The sequence below is a fragment of the Carettochelys insculpta genome, chromosome 6 (genome assembly GCF_033958435.1).
Source record: "Carettochelys insculpta isolate YL-2023 chromosome 6, ASM3395843v1, whole genome shotgun sequence".
NCBI classification, from domain to species: Eukaryota; Metazoa; Chordata; order Testudines; family Carettochelyidae; genus Carettochelys; species Carettochelys insculpta.
The window spans coordinates 77,272,694-77,298,219 of NC_134142.1; the positions used below are offsets into that span (position 1 = coordinate 77,272,694).

Consider the following 25,526-nt stretch of genomic DNA (forward strand, 5'->3'; position numbering starts at 1 on the left):
CCCTGGAGGGTGCCGATGTGACATCTAGATGGCAGCATCTGGGGAGTACAATTTACAACACGGCCTTGTCAGTGTTTGGAAGAAGAGCAAGAAACACAAATGACTGGTTTGAAGTTAACTCCAATGAGATGATTCCAGCCATCGAAAAGAAGCGCGCTGCACTCCTGGAGTACAAACGCTCACGGAGCCAGGGTAGCCTGCAAGCGCTCAGAGCAGCCAGAAAAACAGTACAGCAGACAGCCAGGCACTGTGCCAACAACTATTGGCTCGAGCTATGCAGCAGCATCCAGACCAGTGCTGACTTTGGTAATCTCAGAGAAATGTACGAGGGCATCAAGAAGGCATTAGGACTCACCCAGAACAAGATGGCACCTCTGAAATCCAAATCTGGTGAAGTCATCGCTGACAAAGCCAAACAGATGGAGCGCTGGGTTGAGCACTACTCCGAGCTGTACTCACGCGAGAACATTGTGGTTGATACAGCCCTCAATGCCATCAAGCTCCTACCAGTAACGGACGAACTGGATCAGGAACCAACTGTGGATGAACTGAAGAAAGCCATCAACAGCATTGCAGTGGGAAAGGCCCCTGGCCAGGATGGTATACCACCAGAGGTAATCAAGTGTGCCACAGACACCCTCCTGGAACCCCTACATGTGCTACTGTGCCTGTGCTGGAGAGAGGGAGACGTTCCACAAGATATGCACGATGCTAACATCGTAACCTTGTATAAGAACAAAGGAGACAGAAGCAACTGCGACAATTACCGTGGAATCTCCTTCCCAAGCGTCACTGGTAAACTGTTCGCTCGCGTCATCCTTGGCAGACTCCAGAAGATTGCTGAGAGGGTGTACCCCGAATCGCAGTGCGGATTCTGCACAGAGAGATCTACCGTTGACATGGTCTTCTCTCTGAGGCAGCTACAGGAGAAATGCGGGGAGCAGAGGAAGCCGCTCTATATTGCCTTCATCGTCCTGACCAACGCCTTTGACTTGGTCAGCAGGGATGGACTGTTCAAACTGCTCCACAAGATAGGCTGTCTGCCACGGTTACTTAAGATGGTCCAGTCTTTCCACGAAGACATAAGAGGAACCATCCAATATGATGGCACATTATCAGATGTTTTCAGCATCAGGAGCGGTGTCAAACAAGGATGCGTCCTTGCTCCAACATTGTTCGGGATCTTCTTCGCACTCCTCCTGAAGCACGCCTTTGGATCTTCAACAGAGGGCATCTTTTTGCACACAAGATCTGATGGGAAACTGTTTAATCTTGCAAGGCTGAAAGCTAAATCTGAGGTGTAGGAAGTCCTCATCAGAGATATGCTGTTCGCAGATGACGCTGCTGTAGTGTCACACACAGAAGACCAGCTTCAGAAACTGCTGGATCAGTTCTCCAAAGCATTCAAGGACTTCAGGCTTTCCATCAGCCTAAAGAAGACAAACGTACTTGGTCAGGACATTGCTGAACCTCCATCAATCAGCACTGACAACTATACATTAGAGGTTGTCCACGAGTTCGTTTACCTCGGGTCCAGCATCACTGACACCCTGTCATTGGAGACTGAGCTAAATAGGAGGATCGGAAAAGCAGCCACAACTCTGTCCAGACTCAGCAAGAGCGTGTGGAATAACATCAAATTGTACACCCTTACCTAAATGCAAGTCTACAGAGCCTGCATCCTCAGCACCCTCCTTTACAGCAGTGAGTCTTGGACCCTGTACTCCCTCCAGGAAAACAGGCTGAATGTCTTCCACTTGCGCTGCCTCAGGTGCATCCTTGGAATATCGTGGAAGGACAGAGTGTCCAACACCGCTGTCCTTGAGCAAGCTGGAATCCCAACCATGCACACCCTCCTCAGGCAGCGGCAGCTCCACTGGCTTGGCCACGTCCACAGGATGAATGATGGAAGGATCCCAAAAGATATCCTGTATGGTGAGCTAGCCTCTGGCAAAAGACCTCCCAGACGCCCCCAATTGCGCTACAAAGATGTTTGCAAGAGGGACCTCAGGGAGGTAGACGTTGAGGTGGACAGCCGGGAGGAGCTGGCAGACGATCGCAGCCGATGGAGGCAGGAACTACACAAGGGCCTTCAGAAGGGTGAGATGAGGATCAGATAGCTAGCAGAGGAGAAGCAAGCCCACAGAAAGCACAGTAAGGATCTGCCAGACACCCAATACATGTGCAACAGATGCAGCAAGGACTGTCAATTTCATGTGGACCTTCACAGTCACAGTCGACACTGCAAATGATGATTCCAAATGGAACTACAAAAGGTGCGATCCATAGTCTACGTAGACTGAAGGATGCTACTACTACTGTTCCTCTCTGGCCACTGGTCTCCAGGTGCGCTGGAATTAGGTAACAGGAAGACCGTTAATTTCAAATTGGGACCAGCAAGCCTGTGGCTGTGGGCTCATGTTTCTATGAAAGCCTGAGAAATGTCTTTCTTTCTTTGCTATTAGCCCTGTGAGCGCACCTACCCACTATAAATAGCCCCAGCGTGGAGTTCATGGTTCTGTCTCTACACCTGGTATTTTTTTCTGCACTGCCTGGTGTCAGCTGCTGCCTTGACACACCACATGACTGTTGTGGGGGTCATGCTTGCATAAGATGCTGAAAAACTTCTCAGTGGTTTACATTTGTGCACAAACCAGCCTCCCACCTCCACAGGCACCACGCAGTTGGGGTTTTTCCCGCACTCAGCCACATCATGTGGGTAGCCCCTGACCCAATAAAAAGACGTGCCTGCTGTCTGGTGCTGACCATGCTGCCAGGCAGCACCATGTCCTGGCTTGTGCATGTTTAGGGCTCCAAGGGTGGGAAAGAATTTTGGGGACTTACAGCTACTCAGGTGAACTCTTCCCTGGCAACTAAGCTATTCAGTGGCTTGCAGCCACCGGGGAGTAAAGTTTCCGCCCCATGGCTAAGATACTGGGGGCTTGCTGCCGCTGGAGGGAAGTCTCCCCTGGCGGCTAAGACAGTTGGGGGACCCCTTCAACTGGACCCCACTGCACCCCCAGGCCACTAGCAAGTGTCCCCCCTCAGCTAAGATCCTCGGGGACTTGCTGTCGTCAGCGGGACGGCTCCCCTGGTGGCTAAGATAGTTGGAGGGACCACCTCAGCTACTTCAACATTCCAACCAGCCCTGCAACCGCAATCACAGCACCTCCCCACCAAAAACATTGTCAGGAACTTGCTGTCCTTTGCAGACACCTTCTGGTTTCCTATTTCTGTTTTAAAATCTTTTTCCTGTCATTTCCTATCTGTCGTCATGTTTTGACCCCACCAAAAACACAGGGCAGAGGACCAGATGAGATTCCTGCTTCTGTTATAAGTCCAGTATATGATATTTCTTTGCTATCACCTGTGTTGGCAATGTCTGTGAGATGAAAAGGGTAGTCAAAAAAAAATGTTTTTCCTAGACTTTTCTATCTTCTTTCTTCTAACTTTGTGAATACAGTCAGGTTCCCAATATTATTTTCTGGGGTTGGATGCAATCCTGGGAGGGGGCACACTCAATTGATGACCAGTTGAGGATTCAGCTACAGAAGAAAGACATTTCTGTAAATTTTTTGCCACCTCTGCGGATGCCCTACTTTTCCTTCCAGCGGGGATTATGGATGTTTGCTTACCAGGGGAGGGGAATAAGGAAAATGCAATGTGGCAAAATGATGTCAAAGACCAGCAAGCATACCCGGAATGCTACAGGGATGAGGGAACTGTAGGATAGGTTCCCACAATGCACTGACTTAGTAAGGCGCACATGGGGAGGTGAGGATGGTCAAATTCGAACTTATAAATTCCAGTATTACAAAATCAGTATCAATAAATTTGAATTTATCTTATAGTGTAGACACAGCCTTGGTCATTTCACCCATTTAGTGAATGTGTTTGTCCTTTGCTCTGCTTTGCATAGAAGCTCCTCCATGGCTTTTTTGTGGCATCTACAGCTGGATACTGTTTGGCAAAAGTAGTGTGTTTTGTCAGAAGATGCCTCTTGAGGTTGCATTTTTTGTTGTTAGCGAATTTCTCATTGCAAATGAGACACAAAAGGAGCCCAACCAAACTCTTGATATAAATGCAAAGGATTGGGTCCATTGCATTTGAAATTCTCTGTTTTCATCTTCAGTTTTCCTCTTTTTAAGCCATTCCAACTCCATTTTAATTATGCCAATTTTATTTCAGTCTCAGTTATCTTTCATAAAATGTATGTTGTCCTTCAGAGCAGGAATGCTGCAAGCTTCCTTTTCCTTTCCAAAATCAAGACTTTATTAACAACACAATCAAAACAGTGATACAATATCATATCCCACAATGTATGGCATATATTAAAGGGGAGTTATCCAATGCTTCAAGATCACATATTGTTTGCAATTTAGATAGGAGTTGCTCATTGTTGGGCTTTTAGATGTTCACCATTTATCAAAAATAATCAGGATTTTTTTTAACTTTGCTATTATACTGTCAGGAGCCACAAAGAAGTCCTTAAAAAGTTGCATGCGGCTCCCAAGCCACATGTTGCAGGCTCCTGCTTTAGTTCAACAACAAGTTATTGCACTTGATACAGAAATTACCGATAATCTCCTAGGCCCCATGTTATGCAGGAGGTCAGACTGGATTAAAACCATTGTTCTCTTCTGGCTTTATAATCCATGACTCTATGAAGATAGAACTGGAAAAAATACTTGCAGTGAATGGTTTATCCTGTGAATTTAGCTCGTTTTTATAGTCAAAGTTAGAGGTGGGAGGGAAAACAGGTTCTTCTCTTCAGTGAAAAAAATTTAGACTTGGACAAATTTTGTTATCCCAAACTGGAATGAAAAGTCAAAATCTTGAAATTTTTTCACAAACTGAAAAAAAAAATCTGTTAATTTCAACCAAACCATCTCATTTTGATTTTAACCTCTTCAAAAATATTAATACAATTTGCCTTAGCTGAAAAGTTGGTCCAAGCCAGAAAACTGCACTTGTTTTCCAAACTTTTTTCAATTTAAAAATTCTTCAGACTCACCCTAGCCCATTAAAAGTACTGGGTTAAATTAGTTAGTGTTTTCCAGATGAAAAAGCCTTGTGCCAACCAGTTCCTGGCTACCTCTATTTGAAGTTATTTGATAGCTATTGTCTATGAATACATGTCATGCTTATAGGCTTTTCTTTGTCCAAGAAATTTTTAATAAACTTTATAGAAGAGGTTCAGAAAAAAAAGACATGAAAATGGGAGGACGTGTGGACAGTCTGGAGTGGGAGAGAGCTGGAGGCTGAGCCCACCATGCACCCCTCTTGCAGGGTCCAGCCTACCTCCTCACTCCGGGACAATGTGCACAACACAGTGCCTTCAGGTTTGGTGCATGTGCCCCCTCCATACATAGAAATGGAGGGCTGGAGGCCAGATTTAATTAGCACTGAACCCTAGCACAATTGACCAGACCCTTAAAATGGGTTGAACTGCACTCAGCAGAGCACCTCAAGGAAAAGGAAAAGTTCTTTTAAGCCACCTTTCAGCTCCGATTCTGGAGCTAAATGGAGTCCAGTCCAGGCCTTGTCAATACTTAGAGTAGCCAAAGGGCTTTAGCTCAACATTTTGAGCCTCTTCCAACATAGCTTAGGGTTCTCTACAAATGCAAAACTTCATTGCTAAGTGGTACAATCCCTGAGTGTGGGCACCATTATACTGGTATAACGTATCAGTAGATCTAGTATATTAAAGGAAGACTAAAAAGCTATATTTGCATAAATCATCATCATATTGATATAGCTGTGTCTATACGAAGGGTTGTACTTTTACCAGTCTAAGTAATTTGGTATAAAAATCATACCCTACTGCTACAAAGTCTATGTGCAGAGCAGACCTTAGAATCGGATTGCGTCACAAAATGATTTTCTGGAGGAGGTGAGAGTTACACATATCTCAGAGCTGGAAGGGACCTTGAGAGGTCATCAAGTCTAGTCTCCTGTTCTCTCAGCAGGACCAAGCACCATTCCTGACAAATTTTTTTGATTATTTAACCCAGAGCCCCAAATGGCCTTCTGAAGGATTGAACTCACAATGCTGGGTTTATAAGGCCAATGGGCAAAACACTGAACTATGCATCTCCCCCAGGTGCATCAGATAATTTGAAGGCTGTCTTGTGGAAGGATTAGGTTTTTAGTGAAAAAAGTCAGTAAATATCAATTTCTCTGTAGACACACAAACCAATGAAAACACATTACCATCAAAAATAATCTAAATTTACAGATGGACAAAGAAAGAAAAATTCTGCTTGAGAACTAATTAGAGTTCGATTTAAGGATATCAATATGATGTACTTTGATATGCAACATTGCCAACTTCTGTTTTATCGATTGCCAAACTTTAACTTTTTAATCTTAAATCTGAAGAAGTGGGTCTTACCCACAAAAGCTCATTACCTAATAAATAATCTTTAAAGGTGCTACAGAACATTTTGGGGGGGGGTTGGGGTTTTTTTTTGGGGGTGTGTGTGAAGCTGCAGACTAACTTGGTTACTCCTCTGAGACTATTTATCTTAATGGCCAAATTGCCACTTGCTAGAGCTCTGACAACAAAAGTATTTGACAAGAGCTCATTTTGCTGCATTTTGTCCATCCAACCGCAGCATGCAGAGACCTTGGAGAAAAAAATTCAACTTTCTATCTTCTATCCTCTCACTTTGTGAATGAAAATGCGTCATCAGACTTCTCACAAGGGACTCATATTACGAACTGTACATAAGTCATTTCCCCCCATTATTTTTGAAACATAATCAGCTGGTTACTATAGTGATAACTTTATAGGTTTCAGATTATGTGGACAGTACCAGCAACCACCTCATTAGTCACATTTGTACTCCAGTCTTACCAAGAATTCCAGTTTTCCACACACAATTTTAAAGATGTAATTTTTACAGGCATCATTTATGCAATTTGAATGTCTATATTAGCAGTTATGCATGCATATCAGATGCTTTCTAAATTCCCATTAGGATAACACATGAACAGCAGATTGTCAAAGGTTTGTAACTTGGCCAAATGCCCAAGAAACATTGAATCATAGAATTCTGGGGCTGGAAGGAACCTCAGGATCACTATGGCTACATGAGAGCATTCTTCTGAAAGAGTGTCTTTTGAAAGAGTGTGGTCGAAAGATGCCCTTTGAAGAAGAGCATCTACACATGGGCTGGGGCTGGCACTGTCGACGAGCACCATTGAAAGGGCCACATGCCACATCAAAAAGGGATGCTCAGGACGTCAAAAGAGAGTATCTACACTCACCAAAAGCCTCATTCAAAAGAAAGGGCCAGGAGACCCTGTAGACGGGGTCACAGGGTGGCCAAACCCTTCCCATGCCACAGCAAGCCACTCCGTTAAATGACCCCTTCCCAAACGCACTCAGTCTGCACAGCACAAGGCCTACAGAGCTGCCACAAGCCCTGCAGACACAGCTGCCACAGAAACAGACATGGACCAGCAGCAGCTGGAAACCATGCTGGCTGCCACCAGCAGAGCAGGCATCCTGCTAGCCACAGCCCTGGTGGCCGCCCAGCAGCTCCTAGCAGGGCCCCCCACCCCAAGGGGCAAAAGGGGAAGCACTAGACCATGGAGTTCTTGCCCGCCGCCCCCCCCCCCCCCGTGTGTGCTCTGCCGGCTCTGGAACTATCCCACCGGCTCCAAGTGGAAGGAGCAACTGGTCATGGGGGAGTGGGATGACAACCAGTGGCTCCACAATTTCCGGATGCGGCAGCAGACTTTCCTGGAGCTGTGCCACTGGCTGTCCCTGGCCCTGAGACACTAGAACACCCAGCATGCCCTCCCCATGGAGAAGAGGGTTGCAATAGCTGTCTGGAAGCTGGCCACTCCAGACAGCTACCGCTCCGTTCAACATCCATTTGGTGTGGCAAGGTCACAATTGGGGCCGTCGTGATAGAAGTAAGGAAGCCCAGGCACGCACCGACTGGCGGGTGGGTGACGTGGGGTGAGGCTGGGAAGGCCTGGGATGAGGCCATGGAGGGGCCAGGGCAGGGCCGGGTGTGGGGGGGCACAGCCCACACACCTTCATGGGTGCCTACGCCTCCCCCGCAGGTGGGCCGTTCTCTAAACACCATGATCCTCCAGAGGGTCATCTGCATTGGGTCCTGAACACGGCCATTGCGGGCTTTGCCGCACTGGGGTTCCCAACTTGCTCCAGGGCCCTCAACAGGACCTACTTACCCATTGGTGCCCTAGAGCACAGCAGAGGATAATACATAAACAGTAACGGCTACGATTCCGTGGGCCTGCAGGCCATGGTGGACAGCCAGGGCCAGTCCCAGGATGTGTTTGTGTGCTGGCCTGGCTGCACCCACAACGCACGGATCTTCTGGATCTCAGGCTCGTTCCATCAGCTGGAAGCAGGGACCTACATTTCCGCAGAGGGACACCACCGTGCCCCTCTGCCTGGTGGCTGATGCAGCATACCCACTCCAGCCCTGGCTCATTTGGCCCTATACAGGCCACCCCATCCCCAGCTAGGAGAGCTTCAACAGCCAGCTCAGCCACACCTGCCAGGTGGATGAGTGCACCTTCAGCCACTCAAAGGGGCAGTGGTGCTGCCTCCTCAGCCGTCTGCATGTGGGCATCCACAATACCCCCCAGGTTGTGGGTGCCTGCTGCAGACTCCACAATATTGTGGAGAGTAAGGGGGAGGCTTTTGTGCAGGGGTGGGTGGTTGAGGCCGGCTCAGGCAACCCCCAGCCAGCTGCTGCCCCTTTCTGCCAGGCCCACCAGGATGGGATCTGCGTCTGGGAGGCCCTGCACCTGTACTTTGACCAGGGACCACATTCAGCTCTGTCCTGGCCACCCCCAGTGGGCCTCCCACACACTGCCTCCCACCTCCTGCACACACACACCCCCACCCCCACCAAGCACACGGGGCGGGGGGGGTCTTGGAAAAATAAAATGGTGTGATGTCACCTGCTAAAACTGTGTGGGTAATACCTACTGCGAAACAACAGAATGACCAACTATGTACAGTGGGGGGGGGGACTATATACGGTGGGGGGGTGCAAACTATTTATAGTAGGAGGAGTACCTTGGTGGCCTGCCCAGGGCATGGGTGGAGGAGCACAACCCATGCTGGCCCCAGGTTCCACGCCTCCCCGCTTGTCTGGGGTCCGCAGAGGGGCTGTGTGGGAGCAGGGAGTACAAGGAGTTAGGGCCAGGGATTGGCCTCAGGTCGGTGGTCTGAGCCAGCAGGGTCCTCTCCTGGGGTCTGGCGGGTGGGGCCACAGCAGGAGGGGGGCAGCAGGTGGAGCAGCTGGCGGGGAGGCAGGAGGGGGCACCGGGCTAGGAGTGTCTGGTAGGAGGCCGCAATGTCCTGGAAGGTGCCCATAAAACGCTCCCCCCCCCCGCCCACGCTGCCTGGCACCAGGTGGCCTTCCCCTCCGTGAACAGGAGCCGGCACTTGGCCAGCTCCACTTGGTGTCAGATGGAGGTGGTGAGGTGCGGGGGTGGGGGTGGGGGTCCTCCACAGGCCATCTCTGGCTCCACCACAACTGGGCCCATCCTGGCACGGGGGGGTGGCTCCAGCCTGTCACCTCAAGGGGGCTGTCCAGGACCACCGATGGGGCGAGGCTCTCCTGGCCTTCACATGGTGAAGCTGTGGACATGGGTGGGTGGGGAGAGAGGAACAGACCATGAGTACCGAGTCCTGCCCCATGGCCCACGCCCCCCCCCTCCCCCTGTGGGTACTGGGTCCTCATGCCCTGTCCTCTGCCTGTGGGTGCGGTGGCCCTGTGGGCAGCCCCCTTCTGTGGTCCACCCCCCCCACCCCTCCACCCAGGGGCAGGGCACGGTGTGGTCCATGGGAATGGGTGCTGGCAGCCACAGGCGGCCATGCAACTGTCCCAGGGCCATGGTCCATCTGGGCTCTGACAGGCCGGGGTCTGCCAGGATGTGGGGGACCCCCAGACATATGTGGTGCTCCTGCCCAATGGTCTGGGGTATGTACCCTGTTGGGTATGTACCTGAGGGTCCACCGCCTAGGTCATGGGTGGGGGTGGCTGTCTGGCCAACACCTGGCTGGAGCTGTGGGAGGAGAGGATGAGGACCAGCTCCCCCTCCTCACTGGACCTGTCCCTGGCTGAGGCTAGCCCCGTCTCCTGACCTGGTGGTGTGGGGCTCACCAACAGCCCCGGCTCTTCGCCTGACTGGGGCTCCTCGGCTGTGGTATCCAGAATGGCTGGTGGGAAGGAGGTGTCCCAGGGGCCCAGGATACCCCTGAGCTCTCTGTAATAGGGGTAGGCAGCGGGGCAGCCCCTGACCAGCTGTCCGAGTCCCTAGCCTGGGTCTAACCCTGCCACAACTCCTTAACCTTTCTCCTGAACTGGTCAGGAGTGCGGCTGGGGTGACCCTAGGTGGTCAGGCCCTTGGCCAGCTGGGCAAAGGTGGCTGTATTCCACTGCTTGCTCCCCATCACCTGGAGCACCGTCTCCTCGTGCCAGAGCCTCAGAGTAGGTCCTGGAGCTTGGCCTTGCTCCAGGAGGGGGCCCTCTTCTTCCTCGCTGGCTGGCCCCTTGGGAGCCCTGGGTGCGCTCTGAGTGGTGGGGGGAGGATCCTGGGGCTCCTGACCTGCTTGAGCACTGGCCATTGCAAGTAGGGGGCTGCTCAGGGTCTCACTGAGGCATGCAGGGGCAGCATGTGTGGCAGCTGCTGCTTATACACTCTCAGCTTCCTGCAACGGGGTTTTCTGGTCCTTGTGGCTTTAAGAGCTGTTGCATGCATGGACCATAGAGCCCGGCAGGGACTGAGCAGTACATCTCCACCTGACAGCTGATTGCCACCAAGGCGGACCCCGCTATTTCGAAAGAGTGGGACGCAGAGTGTCGACACACATCTAAGACATTGAAGGAGCGGCCTCTTCCTATTTTCCGTTTGGAGGAGCGGTTTTGATTCCTGTGGTGCCGAATGTCGATTTCGTCTTCAAAATGGCCATGCCTGGTGACCCTGCACCCCCTTCCACCCCCAAGTCTGCCCCACCCTGCCCGCACCCCCTGTTCTGCGTGGCCCCCTCATTTCCCCAACCAAACCTGACCCCACTCTGCCCATATCTCCCCGTACTCCCATTCCCATCCCAGCCCTGAGCGGGACACTGAACCCGTGGCAGAAGGGGATCCAGTGGCCAATGTCACTTGGGGTCCCACTCCCCTGTGGGCTTGTGGCCCTCCACCCCCCCACCACCGGTGGACTAATGCCCTTCCAACCAAGATGAGATGCCCCCACCCCCCTGCTCCAAGACCCCCACATTGTACATTTGAAAATAGTTTGCTATGTGAAAAAGGTTTTCTTGAGTTATGTTAATCTGCATTTTAATAAATGTTGTGTTCTCAGCACCCCCATGGGCCTCTTTATTGGAGAAGGGTCAGGGAGGTTGAAGGGGAAAAGGTAGGGTGGGGATGAAATTGGGCTGGGGACCTGAGGCCCCAGCAGGAGGTGCCCCGGGGAGGGTCATTGGGGGCTGCAGGCAAAGCACCTCCCGCATGCGCACCCCATCCCTGTGTGTCTGGCAGACTGGAGCTGATCCCAGCTGCTCATAGGTGCCTCTACCATCTGGCCCCCACCCTGGGAGGAATGCCTCCCCCTTCCTCTCCACAAGATTGCGGAAGGCACAGCAGGAGGCCAGGGTATGGGGGGACACTCTTTTCCTCCACATCCAGCCACGTCAGGAGGCAATGGAACCTTGCCTTCAGGCACCCAAAGGTGCACTGAACTTAGTAACGTGCTCAGTTGAGGTGGATGTTGAACTGGGGTCCAGGTCCCTGGTGTTTGGCCTCATGAGCCAGGGCATGAGTGGGTAAGATGCATCCCTCACCATGCACAACGGCATGTCCACATCCCTGATGACCAGATTCCAGTGGGGGATGTAGGTGCCTACCTCTAGCATCCAGCGCAGGCCAGAGTTGTGGAACACCTTAGCATCGTGGGTCTGGCCCAACCACCTGACTTAAATGTCCAGGAATATCCATGGTGGTCCACCAGGGCCTGCAACACAGCAGACTAATAGCCCTTCCAATTGATGTCCCATGCTGTGCTGTGGTCCTGGGCCTGGATGGGGGGTGCGGGTCCCATCTATCACCACAAAACTATTGGGGAAGCCAGGGGCATCAAAGCCAGCCATGCCTGCATCCAGGTCAGTGATGCACATGAGCCTCTGGAGCAGGAGCATGTTAATGGCCTGAATGACCTTTGCAGGGAGAAGACCTGACATACATGTGAGAGACTGGTGGAGAGAGCTCCCCCCCCGAGCCCCAGCTGGTTCCACTGCCCCCTCCTATCCTCTCCCGCCCCACAAGCTCTCCAGGCACACACCCTGGAAGGCTGCCCCATCCCCAACAACAGAGCTGTACAAGGGTGGGGTAGCATAATCCCCCAGGTATGGAGCTTGCCCCCCAACTCCTTCTGTCTCACACCCCCACCCCTGCCTCCCAAGGCTCCCCCTTGGGCAGGACCTCCCCTCTCTTCCTCCCCTCCCCACAACCCCACCATGCAGAGCCTGCTGCCTGGGACTGCCTTACCTACATTAGTACAGCCCCAGTGGTAGACCTCCTAGCACTAAATTGGTTGCCCACAAGGTGGGATCTGTTGGGGGTGGCCAGCTTCCAGAGGGCAAGGGTGGGATGTATGGGTGTGTCCTGTCACCAGAGGGCGGGGGCGAGCCAGGCGCAGAGCTCTATGGAGATGTCCCTCTTCATTCGGAGGTTCTGCAGCCCATTGTCCCATTGCCCCATGACAAGTCAGTTCCACCAGTCGGAGCTGGTGGGGTACCTCCAGCCCCAATGTGAGGGTGGGCAGGGCACTGGGGCACTGCAGATGTGCTCAGTCAACCAAGTGGCAGGATCATCCCCCCAGATGTGGTGAAAGGCGGCCATCATGATCACTGACAGAGCCTGCAGCAGCTTTTTATCGGTCCAGGGCAAGCTCAGGGGCTGCTCTGGCATGCTCGCACTCAGGAAAGACCTAGGTCTCTCACAGATGGCTAGGGAGCCCTGCAACAGCTTTGTTTTCCCTCGAGGAGGTAGGCAAGCCTCAACACGAGCAGGGAACGTGGCCAGAGGTTTCAGAAGGGCTTGGCATCCATGCAATCCTGTCAACAAAGGGGCCAGAGCATGTGGCCACTTTCTGTCAACAGAGCAGATCGCTTTTTTGATAGACATGCTCTAACAACAGAAGTTTCCTTGGGAAATCCCTGCTCACAGACACTTCTGTTGACAGATCACTGGAGTGTAGCTGTAGTCATTAGCTCTCTAGTCTTAGTGGTCATCTGATTACTACACTGTATACGTTGAGAAAAACTTCTGAAGATGCCCACTGTAAATCAATATATGGTTTTCCTTAAGTATATGCAATATTTTTCACTAGCATCCTCCTTTTCTTCTTTGCAGATCTTCGGGTTAATTCGTGTGTACCAGATACTACTTTGTTACCTGCAACATCTCCAGAAACAAACCCATCTCCAGGAATAAGCCTATCACCAGAAATAAGCCTATCACCAGAAACAAGCTCATCTCCAGAATTAACCAGCATCTCCAGAAATAAGCCTGTCTCCACAGCTTTATCTCAGGGCAGCACAGAGATGCCGAATGCTACTGAGTTACCAAAAACCAAAATACCTCGGAAGCTTTTTCGCTTGAAATGTGTAACAGAAATCATTTTACCACCAGTACAGACTACTGTGGAGAGTGAAGAGGATCTGAGGCTGCTGACTGGAAACCAAGCTGCCTTTAGGAATGATAGTATTGTATTCGGAGGTAAAAACTATATGTCTTTGCTATATATACCTTTCTTCTTAAATAGTGTTTTATCGTACACAGCTCCAACCAAACTCAAGGATTGTTACAAAACAGTATATGAGGGCAGACCAAGAATGTAAGGGTTTGCAAAACTAAAATTAGTTTCATAAAGAAACTACTTTCTTTTGAAAATTAATTGGTATATTTGTGGAAAATTAAGTGTAACCTAACTTAGCTTTTTAAAAGGAATTAGTAGAATTTTACCATAAAAATTCTGTTCCTTCTTCTGAAGAAGTAAATGTGAATTGTTACGTTTGGTGCAAGTGTAAAACCTAACTTCAGGATAGAGCATTCAAACATCCATACAAAACCTAGTGTTGAACAAGGAAAGAAAACTGTGGCATCTTCTTGATCATTAATCATCAATGACCTTTCTGATCCTCAACTTTTATTGTACTACTTGGAAAATGTGATAGTGGATAATGACTCTGCCATTTTCATCCAGCAGTCATTATCTGTCTATAAAGAACATCAGCTCATCCTTTGTTTTCTGTTTAGTAATCCTGATGACTGTCTTTAACTGAACATTTTTTAAAGTTTTCTTTGACTACATTTTAAATAAAATCACATACAATATACAAAGAACATCTTCCTAATGAATGAGAAAATGTATCATATACCTGAGCGAGATCATTACAGTGGTTGTACTTCTCTACATTCCCCTGCTTTAATAGACAAGATTATATTGAGACTATAATTTTGAGGCTATAACTGAGTATATAAATTCAACAGTAAGAAAAATGATGGTGTAAATACCAAAACAGGTCTGAGCTTGCTCCCACTGAACTCAATGACAAAACGACCATTGACTTTAATGGAAGAAATATTCACAGTAAGGCAAAGACATATAACTAGCAATCAGTTGATATGGAACGTGCATGTAATTCTTGCGACTCTTTAGGTAACTGTGAATTTGAACTGGAGATTTCCATGGGGGCTGAACCTACTTGAGGCTGCCTTTAGCAGAGTCTCCCCTTTGGCTCATGAATTTTCAGAAAGGCTGATTTAAGAATTAAGTTTTTTTAAACAAACACATCCATTATCTATATCCTTTTATCTTTAGATATACCTATTGCACTCCTTGTACTGGCACTCCTCTTCTTTATGGTATCCACAGTTCTTGCAGTCTGCTATATCAAAAAGTAAGTTCTTTCATAATTACTTACTTTTCACCTGTGCATGATGAATATTTGTAGTGGTATATACTATAGAGCTAATGAAAATGTACAACACAAAAAGAGTGAAATATGGGTAGCTCTACATATGAACGTTGTTGTCACTGATGAGCTACATCTACACGTGAACGCTACATCGAAGTAGCTTATTTCGATGTAGAGACATCGAAATAGGATATTTCGATGAATAACGTCTACATGTCCTCCAGGGCTGCCAACGTCGACCTTCAACATCGACGTTGCACAGCACCACATCGAAATAGGCGCTGCGAGGGAACGTCTACACGCCAAAGTAGCACACATCGAAATAAGGGTGCCAGGTACAGCTGCAGACAGGGTCACAGGGCGGACTAGCGCTTCCGGGGCAACAGCTAGCCGCTCCCTTAAAGGGCCCCTCCCAGACACAGGCAGCCTGCACAGCACGCAGTTTGCAGAGCCATAGGCATGCACACCTCGAGCGATGCAGTCATGGACCCCCAGCAGCAGCAGCAGCAGCAGCCAGAGGTCCACACAGCCGCCCCTGTAGGAGCGGTGCTCGCCCTGCTCGATGCCATGCAGGAGGCAGCTGAGCACCTCCTTGCCACAGAGGAGGAGCTGCCCGCAGGGGAGGAGGACTCAACCCCCAACCCTGCAGCCCCCCACCCCACCCCGCCGCACACGCCACCGGCTGTGGAGCTACCCCACCAGCACCGACTGGTGGGAGAGGCTGGTGCTTGGGGAGTGGGACAATGACCGCTGGCTCCAGAACTCTTGGATGAGCCGGCAGACGTTTCTGGAGCTATGCCAGTGGCTCAACCCCACACTCAGGCATCAGGACACCACCATGCGGCATGCCCTCATCGTGGAGAAACGGGTCGGCATCGCTGTCTGGAAGCTGGCCACTCCAGACAGCTACCGATCCGTGGGCCAGCAGTTTGGCGTCGGCAAGGCCACCGTCGGGGCTGTCCTCATGGAGGTAAGAGGACCCACGGGGGGAGGGGGAGGCAGCCCTGGCAGGGGAGGGGAGGGGAGGGGAGGGGGGCCCTGGCAGGGGAGGGCCACACACACCCTGCACACCCTTCATTGGTGCTCTCCCATGTGCTTCCCCTGCAGGTCGTCCGCGCCATCAACGCCCTGCTCCTCCACAGGCTCGTGAGGCTTGGGGACCCGGATGCCGCCATCGCGGGCTTTGCCACCCTGGGCTTCCCCAATTGCTTCAGGGCTCTGGATGGGACCCACATCCCCATCCGTGCCCCGGAACACAGTGGAGGACGCTACATAAACAGGAAGGGCTACCACTCAGTGGTCCTCCAGGCCTTGGTGGACAGCCGGGGCCGTTTCCAGGACATTTATGTGGGCTGGCCTGGCAGCACCCACGATGCCCGGGTATTCTGGAACTCAGGCCTGTGCCGCCAGCTGGAGGTGGGGACCTACATCCCCCAGCGGGAGATTCCTGTGGGGGACACCACCATGCCCCTCTGCATCATCGCAGATGCGGCATAACCCCTCCGGCCCTGGCTCATGCACCCGTACACGGGCCATCTGTCAGCCAGCTAGAAGCGCTTCAACCAGTGCCTGAACCACACGTGCCAGGTGGTGGAGTGCACATTTGGCCGCCTCAAAGGGCACTGGAGGTGTCTCCTCACCCTCCTTGATGCGGGCCCCACCAACATCCCCCAGATTGTGGGTGCGTGCAGCGCCCTACACAACCTGGTGGAGAGCAAGGGGGAGACCTTCTTTCAGGGCTGGGCTGTGGAGGCCGGCAGGGCCGATGTGCAGCCACCCGCTGCCCCCAGTCGCCAGGTGGAACCCGAAGGGACCCGGGTCCGGGAGGCCCTGAGGGCCCAGTTCGATGAGGCCGCGGGGTGAACGCTGGCAGGCCCCCCCACTGCACCCCCCCCATCCTCCACAACACTCCCTGCCCCTACGCCCACACCACAGAGCACCCAAGAGCACCCCCCCCCCCACTTTTCTTGTAAAAATAAGAGCAGACAGTTGTTTGTCAAATCAAACATCTTTTGAACTCTTATTATTACTATCTCAACGACTAACTATGTACAGGGAAATTCTAACTTATATATGTATATATTATAAAAACAGGGATAACATGAAAGGGGAAGACAAGGAAGGGGAGAACTATTTACATGGGGGTTAAGGATCAGCATTGTAAAACAGGGGTCACAAATACAAACTATTTACAGCAAAAAACTAACTTAAAACTGGGGGCAATATATACAAGGGGGGGGCCACGTCCTGGGCTCCACACCCCTACAGTCCAGCGCTGGGGGTGGGTGGCCGGGATCCCCGCTTCGGCCGCAGCCCTGGCCGGGGCTGGCTGGGGGCCGGGCGGACCGGGAGATACAGCCAGCGAGTGTCAGCTGGCCCCAGGTCCCCCTTGGCAGAATGGCCCTCGGTGGCGGGTGGCAGTGCGACGGCAGACGGCGTAGCGGCTGGAGCAGCGGCTGGAGCAGCGGGTGGAGCAGGCAGGGCGGGCGCTGCGGCAGCCGGCACAGCCTGGGGGGCCAGGGAGTCCGCGATGCAGTTGAGGGTCCACATGTAGGCCCCCCATGCCTCCTGGCACCAGGCCAGCACCCGCTCCTGGAGGTGGAGGCGGCGTTCCTCCACCCACAGCCGCTGCTCGGCGACCTCTAGCTGCTGACGGTGCAGTGCCAGCAGCTGGGGGTCCATCGCCGGCGGCTGGTGGTGCTGCGTCCGCCGTCTTCCCCGCCGTGGGGGCCAGTCGTTGCTCCGCCGAGGGGCTGGCCTGGAGTGATGGCCCCGGAGGGCTTTCTGGGACCACTGACGCCTCGCTGGCGCTCTCTGGTCCTTCCAATGGTGCAGCTGCGGAACACAGGAGGGGGGAAGAAGAGTGGAGACAGGCGTTAGTGTGGGCCCCGAGCCGTGGCCCTTGTCCCCCTACCCCTCTGCTGCAGGTTCCCCATCCCCGTCCCCGGGAGATGCTGCTGTGATGGGGTTCAGGGGTCCCCCTGCACTGCACCCTGTCCGCTGGCAGAAGTGACTCTCACTCACTCAGCAGGTACGACAGGAGGTTTATTAGGCAACGGATGCCCAGTTTCTCCCAGAAGCGACAGTACAGCAGTCAGAGATGGTCCTTCCAACCCGTCCTGGGGAGAAGACCCCGAGGGGTGCCCCTCTGGGGTGTAGCTTTCCCCTTCCTCAGGCTGGCTGCCTTCCAGCTCTCCCTTCCCCTAGCCTCTAACTGCCGCCCCCGATTCAAACCCAGCTCGGCTCCTCCCTCCTCTTTGTTCAGGGCAGAGGTGTAACCTGCCAGTTGTAGCCCCAGTATCATCCTTAGCCACTGGAAGCTATTCAGCTTGTTTCTCATATCTAGCCTGAGTCTTGCATTTGCACTCCCCCGACTCCATCACATGCTGCTGCTGCTGCTGCTGCTGCTGGGTGTCCCACCCCCTCCCCCCCCCGGGGGACCCTGGAGGTTCCTCTTCCCCCAGCCCCGGGAATGGGGCATGGCACTGTCGTGCTGGGGGGCAGGGGCTGATGCACTCCTGTGAGGGACATGCCATTGCTGTCCTTGGGGCCATGGTCATCTGGGCACGTGGAGGGCCCTGGCCATATCTATTACCCCCACCCCTCAACCCCAGGGGTGTGCACCGGGGGGGTACATACCTGACGGTCCACTCCCACAGTCGGGGGACACCCGGGGGGCGGACGCCCAGCTGGAGCTCCTGGACAGCATCATTATCTGGAGGCCGGTGTCGCTGGAGGAGGAGTCCCTCTCTGCCTCCTCCTTCTCCGGTGCCCCGGGGGTGGGCTCCTGGGGGGGCCCCCGGGGTGCGGGGCTTGCCTCCAGGGTGGACTCCGCCTCTGGGGCCTGCTGGGGCTCCTCGGCCGAGGTATCAAGAGTGGCCGGAGGGGAGGAGGTGTGCCAGGGGCCCAGGATGGCCCTGAGCTCCCTGTAAAAGGGGCAAGTGACAGGGGTGGCCCCAGATCGGCCGGCCGCATCCCGGGCCCGGGCGTAACCCTGCTGCAGCTCCTTCACTTTACTGCGTACATGATCTGGAGTGCGGGCAGGGTGACCCCGGGCGGCCAGGCCCTCAGCCAGCCGAATGAACGCATCTGCGTTCCGCCTCTTGCTCCCCATTACCTGGAGCACCTCCTCCTCGCTCTAGAGCCCCAGCAGGTCCCGAAGCCTGGCCTCCGTCCAGGAGGGGCTCCGCTGCCGCTTCCCCGCCTGGCTGCTGGGCTGTGAGCTCTGGCTCCCCTTGGGGGGGGGTCCCCTGGGGGGGCTGCCGGGCGGCCATCGCGTCGGGTCGGGGTGTGGGTGGCTGCGGAGGAGCGTGCAGGCTAGCCGCATGTTACTGCTGCTGCCTGCACGCTCTCTCAGCTTCCTTCACAGGAAGGGAGGGGGCGGGGACCTTTAAGGGGCCGCTCCACGCGGCCACCATTGAGCTCAGGGGCTGGAGAGAGCGTCTCTCAACCCCTCAGCTGATGGCCGCCATGGAGGACCCTGCAATTTCGATGTTGCGGGATGCGCAACGACTACACGTTCCCTACTTCGACGTTGAATGTCGAAGTAGGGCGCTATTCCCATCCCCTCATGGGGTTAGCGGCTTCGACGTCTCGCCGCCTAACGTCAATGTTAACTTCGAAATAGCGCCCAACTCATGTAGCTGTGACGGGCGCTATTTCAAAGTTGATGCCACTACTTCAAAGTAGCGTGCACGTGTAGACGCGGCTATGGCCTGTCATAGGAGGAACTTAATCAGTTGTGTGCCACGTAAGCAATTTCCACATCAGTTCATCCGTCTACTTTTAAGAATCTGCTTTAGTGTATGTTTGTCTTGTGGTAGCTTTCTGCCACCCTAGTCTTGACAGAACAATCCTTAATCTTGAATTATGATTATTCAGAAAGATTAACATTAATAAAGCTTATATAGCAATGCAGACAGACATTCAAGGCAACAGTTTATAAAAGATCTCAAAGCAGCATATGTCTGAAATTGCATTCCAGCTAGTTTTATCATTATGTACTACTACATCTGACATATTTTGTCTGATTTAAAAATATTTAAGAATCAAGTCTTAAAAAAAACCACTGTGGGTGCATCTACCCTAGCAACTAACTTTGAAGTTAGGCGCTACTTTGAAGTAGCCTGCAGAGAGTCTGCAGGCATTTACCCTTAACTTCAAAGTTAACTTCAAAGTCGGGAGCCCAACTTTGAAGTCCTCACTCCATTTGAAGCAGGGTATGTGTAGTCTGTTGCTTTTTTGTAGTGTAGACACGGCCACTTGAGGGGAGCGAATTCAGCATCTCCATGGCTTTACTGGGACTTTTGCTTGAGATCAGCTGATAATTCTAGATACTTTTGTGTTTCATCTATTCTGTGATTATTCAGAGCTCATAATGTGTGTACTATCAGGCAAGGTTCTGTTCTAATTTACTTTCTTATTTGTATTTTAAGATACAAGGATACCTTCCCGTTCTCAAACAAGCAGCAACAAAAAGAAATTATTGAAACCAAAGTCATCAAAGAAGCTAATTCAAATGACAAAGCTCCTGAGAAGGATCCAAAGAACAATGGGAAAAAAGCAGAAGAGCCTCAAACCAAGTGTGAGGCCACAGTAAAGTGTATGGAAGCAGAAGTTTGAAAGGATAAATAAAACAGAAAGTCTGACGGATTTAAGAATGTGGATGTAGGAAAACATTTATAAATGGTTTGTTTCCCCATCTTAAAAGAGGAATAATGATACTATCCTTGTAAAGGGCTTTGAGACCTATTTCTGAAAAGCACTCTGTAAGGGCTAGGCATTAGATTACTGTAAATACTTCCAAGGTGAATGCATATTTTTTAGATCAAGTGTTTGTACAATCAACATCCTGTGACTATTAATTACACTTTCCCTTTGGTATGAAATGTTCTTTTGCAGAAGCATGGTAGCTTATTCATATTAATATTCAAAAACCCATCATCTCACAACTCACCATTTATCATGTAACTAAGTCTAAAAATGCCTTGTTAATTGAGATACAGTGTACATCATGGAGATGTCCCTCTTCATTCTGAGGTTCTGCAGCCCATTGTCTCATTGCCCCATGACCAGCCAGTCCCACCAGTCGGAGCTGGTGGGGTACCTCCAGACCCAATGAGGCGAGGGTGGGACAGTTTGCATCAAATTCAGACAAAAATATCTAAACTAAAAATTTATGTTTTCTTCTATCCTGGGGATTATCTGCTGGTGTAATAGCATCGACAGTTAATATCTGATTCTGCAACCCTGGCTTATGCAGACAATTTGTATTCAAGTAAGTAGGCCCACTGAGTGTAAAATGACTGGTGGAGTAAGTCTGGATCACTATGGTTACAAGATCAGCCCCCTAACCTGTAAGTTCCCAAGCAAGGGTACTTTCAGATTTACTATAAAGATATGTATTTATACTGGGTATAATGTAACCAACAATGATGAATTTTCTTGGTTATATCACTGTATCATAATTTACAATTTTATTTATTAAAACCATGATGGCATCCTGTGGTTCTTCAGATAACTGAGGGAAAAAAACACCCTTTACAACCATATCACACTCTGCATCACTGATGTCTGTTTTAATGTGTTTTCAAAACAAAAGATACCCACTGGCATGGGATGTTTACAGCATTTAATAAGAAAATAAAGTACAGTAGCTATATTTATTTCTTCTGTTTTATTTATTATTCTCTTGGAAACTACCTCCCAGGAAAAACCAAACAATACACATTGCCTCATGAATATACTTGGAAAAGAATCAGAAATATATAGCTGGTGTTATGTTAATTTCATAACAGTTGCATAACCTACATATGAATTTGCAGTAACAATAGCAAATGTACCACCTTTCAAGCATTTTGGATAACATTTGTTGTACAAGTTAAAAATGCCATATCAGAATAGTATGATGATGATGATGATGATGATGATGTAAATATATAACAGATTGTGCAAATGTTCTTGGTCATTGTTTAACTAAAATCAAATGGGGTTTTCCACTACAAAGCAAACAGGAAAACGAACATTAATATCAGGATGTGAAGCTAACCTCAGCAACCAAAACCTCAAAAAATTATTTCACCAAAAAAGTAATGTAAACTAAACTGCTGTCTCCACTTGTTAAACATTTTTTATTTGTATGACCCTACTCTATTTGTGAAGAAATTATTTAAACAAAGTGTGAAACAATCCAAGAGTTATGAAAAGAAGAGTGAAATCCTTTCCTGTGCTCACAAGACTCTTCCTTTTAGCCATTATTGACTAGTATTGCTAGTGTGCTCAGGGGTGAAAGTACCTAGACATTTCATACAATTACTGTCCTTCCATAATCCAGGTCCCTGCCAGCTCTTTAAATAGCTCCTTGCTGGTTTTTGCTGCAGCTCAGCCAACTCCTGCCAGAGCTACGCACTGGGGTGCACTCCCTTACTTTCACCTCTGGATGAAATTCTAAGAACAGCTACAGGATAAAACCTTGGGCCAAATCCTAAACTCCTGACACGGGACAAGATCCTGCCTGGCTGATATAAAAATCTCCTGTTGTAGGATAGGCACAAAGAGACTTTTACCACTCTTTGGCATCCCTTATAAAGGCCCAGCAGAGTCACAGCCATTCAACTTCTGTGATAGAAATGCCCTCCCTATGCCCATTGGAGTGTACCCTGATCCTTCGAATGTAGTTAGATGGGAAAGGAGGATCTAGGCCACAATTTCTGTTGAAAGGAAAAGATGGTTTTACATCCACTGTAAGTTGCTTAAGGAACTTCTTGTTAGGTCTAAACCCTGCACAGGTCTTTTTGAACCCAGTCACAGGGTCAGACCTTAACTAATCTGTTGAAGACAGTCAGGCTCAGTTCCTGCTTACCGCTTGTTAATCATCTCTAGGAAGTCTCAGAAATGACAGTAAGCTTGAGCTTCCTATAAGAATGATTGGTTCCACCTAACAGATAATTTGTATTATTCATTCAAAAGTAACATAAGCTGGATTCCCACACTTAAGCTCCAGATGTTTGCTGACCTTATAAAAAGAGGGAGGGAGGTGTACGTACCGTCTGCAGGAAATACGTAAAACTTCACAAGTCTAAGCCAAATCCTATTTGGAATACAGGGTTTTCTTTTCTGTAATTTTCTGTAATTACAGAATTTATTGTAGTGGGTGTGGCAGCCGTTCCTTCTTTAAGTAAAAAGACTAGACGTGAAAGCTTGCCAGGTTACGCTGATAGATGTTGAATACTCTATAATATCTATATACCTAGAATTTCCTCTTGTAAATGTTGTTTCTCTCACAGTAAAAATTAATCCATTGTGTTTAGTATCTATTGATATCAGCCATACATGTCCAGTATTTTCTGCTATGGCTGAACAGGACTCAATTCAGCTCAGTGGTGAGTGGCTTCTAATCTTTCCTGAGGCTGCACTGATTCTGTACCAGGAACTTAATCTAGAATCTCCATAACAATAGTTCTAAGGCAGTAGTTCCCAGCGTGGGGTCCATGAAGGTATTGCATGGGAGTCTGTAGAGGGGCAGAACAGCCACCCCACGACCTGGAAAAGGAGGTATCCTTCCAGGAGCCACTTTGTAGTGAGCCTGGCCTGTTGCTGTCACCTGACCAGAAGTCAGAAGGTGGGAACAAGCTTAGAAAACCCCAGCCTGAGGACTCAGCCTGTGCTGAGCCTCCAGAGGAGCCGGGGGATGGCTCTGGGCTCCCTGTCTGGGTGACTGAGGACCGGCTGAGAGAGGATGAGGCCTCGGTTGGGCCAACTGGGCTCCTGCTGGTCGTGACACCCTACAGACCCCAGCGGAACCTACCTGACAGAGAAAACCAGCCAGACCCTGAGGACCGACCTGAGTACCTGCCTCAGCCTCCACTGGGAGCCAGCCTGAGGCCATGGAACCCCTAGGCCACCCGAACCCCAACTGGACCTGGAACCCTGTGAGCCCGAGACATCAGCAGAACACAGGGTATGTGCCGGGAGGGAGACTGGGAGTGGTGCAGGAAGTAGAGGAGAGACCATAAAAGGACTTCAGGTTGGCATGTTGTGGTCTGGATTCCCCACTGACCCATGAAGCAGACTGTGCTGCTGAGACTAGGGCCCCTGGGCTAGGATGTGGTGGAGTGGGTGGGCCTGCATCCCCCCAGCTCCCACTTGCCACGTGGCAGTCTGCCAGCACAGACAGAATGTCTGTTGTGCGCTGCCCCGCCCTGAGCTAGAGCCCAGGCCTCCTGAACTGTTGTGCACTGCCCCATCCTGAGTTGAGGAGGGACCTAAAGACTGTTTGTCTGTTGCCCCGCCCTGAGTTAGGGTTTGGGCCTGCCCTGCCTTGCTCCAGGTCTGGGGCTCTTTTGGATGTGTGTCATCCCACCCACAGCTAGGGCTGTGGGCCACCTAAAGATTGCATTGGTTATGCTGCCCCACCCTGAGTTAGGGGCTGGGCCTGCCCCACCTGGCACCAGGGTGTGGGCTCCTTTTGGCTGTTTGTCACCCCGCATTGAGCTAGGGCCAGGGGCTTTCTATGAACCATGGGTTTGTTGCCGCACCCTAAGCTACGTCCGGGGGCCTTTGAAGACTGTGGGCTTGCCGTTGCCCAGAGCTCAGGCTAGGCCCTGACGAGAGCTAATTTTCCCCAGTACCTGCCTGAACTAAGGCAGGAGGCTTTGAACTGTTGCCTTTCACCCACCTGAGGCAAGGTGGTAACACCCCACACTGGGGACTTGGGGTGTTGTTGGGTACTCGTGGCGGTCAGATGGGATGGCCACTCACTGACCTCGAAGGGGAGGAGCCCTTCCAGGAGCCCAAACCCTGTTACATGGTCCACAGGGGAAAAAAATTATCATAGAAAATAAGTTGTAAAGAGATTGCAAAGTTACAATTGTTTTACATTAAATATCTTCCAACAATAATTGCTGTCCGAAAAATGTATGTTGGGGTTTCATTTTCATTTAATGAAGCGTACATAGCAGCTAGAATTAGCTTTGATGGGGATCTGTGAACAGTTTGGGCATCCACAAACAGTTTGGGTGGGGTTATTGTGGGTTTGCACTAACAAGATTGGGAGCCACTGTTCTAAGGAAACAGCACTGCACCTGTGGAGGCCCTAGTCATAATTAAGCCACAATCCTCATGTCAGCAACAGGGTTATTTTAGGAGCAGGCCTCCCCATTCTATAAGTGGGTCTCCCATCACTTTGCTTCACCTCACACTGCTAGCTAGAATAGCCTTCATCAATGGTGTGGCACAAAATAGCCAGAACACAGTGGGAGCGCTGGGCAGTGCCATTTTTAACAGCTGGCTGGGCAGCCCCAAGCCACATGTGGCTCTTTAAGGAGCCATTTGCACCTCCGGATGCTGCTGCCTGACTCTTCCTCCAACTCCCTGCCCTGCCACCCTGAAAGAATAGAACTCAATTTAATTGGTCTAATCACTGGAAGGAGGGATCCAGCTGTTAAAATAATTAAATTGAGTCCCATTATTTCAGCACAGCAGGGAAGAGAACTGCCCAAGCTGCAGGTGGGGGAAAGGAGTAGGAGGTCTGTGGATGGCACAC

The 25,526-nt window shown here is 50.8% G+C and overlaps 1 protein-coding gene across 1 annotated transcript in view; it reads left to right on the forward strand.

Moving 5' to 3' along the window:
• Positions 1–21,644, forward strand: part of LYVE1 (lymphatic vessel endothelial hyaluronan receptor 1) — a 31,342-nt gene extending 9,698 nt beyond the window's left edge. Inside the window, exons 4-6 of the mRNA XM_074998914.1 lie at positions 13,416–13,781; positions 14,887–14,965; positions 20,419–21,644. Coding sequence (XP_074855015.1) covers positions 13,416–13,781; positions 14,887–14,965; positions 20,419–20,605 — 632 coding nt within the window. The 3' untranslated portion in view covers positions 20,606–21,644. The remainder of the gene's footprint in view (positions 1–13,415; positions 13,782–14,886; positions 14,966–20,418) is intronic.
• Positions 21,645–25,526: the final 3,882 nt, after the last annotated feature.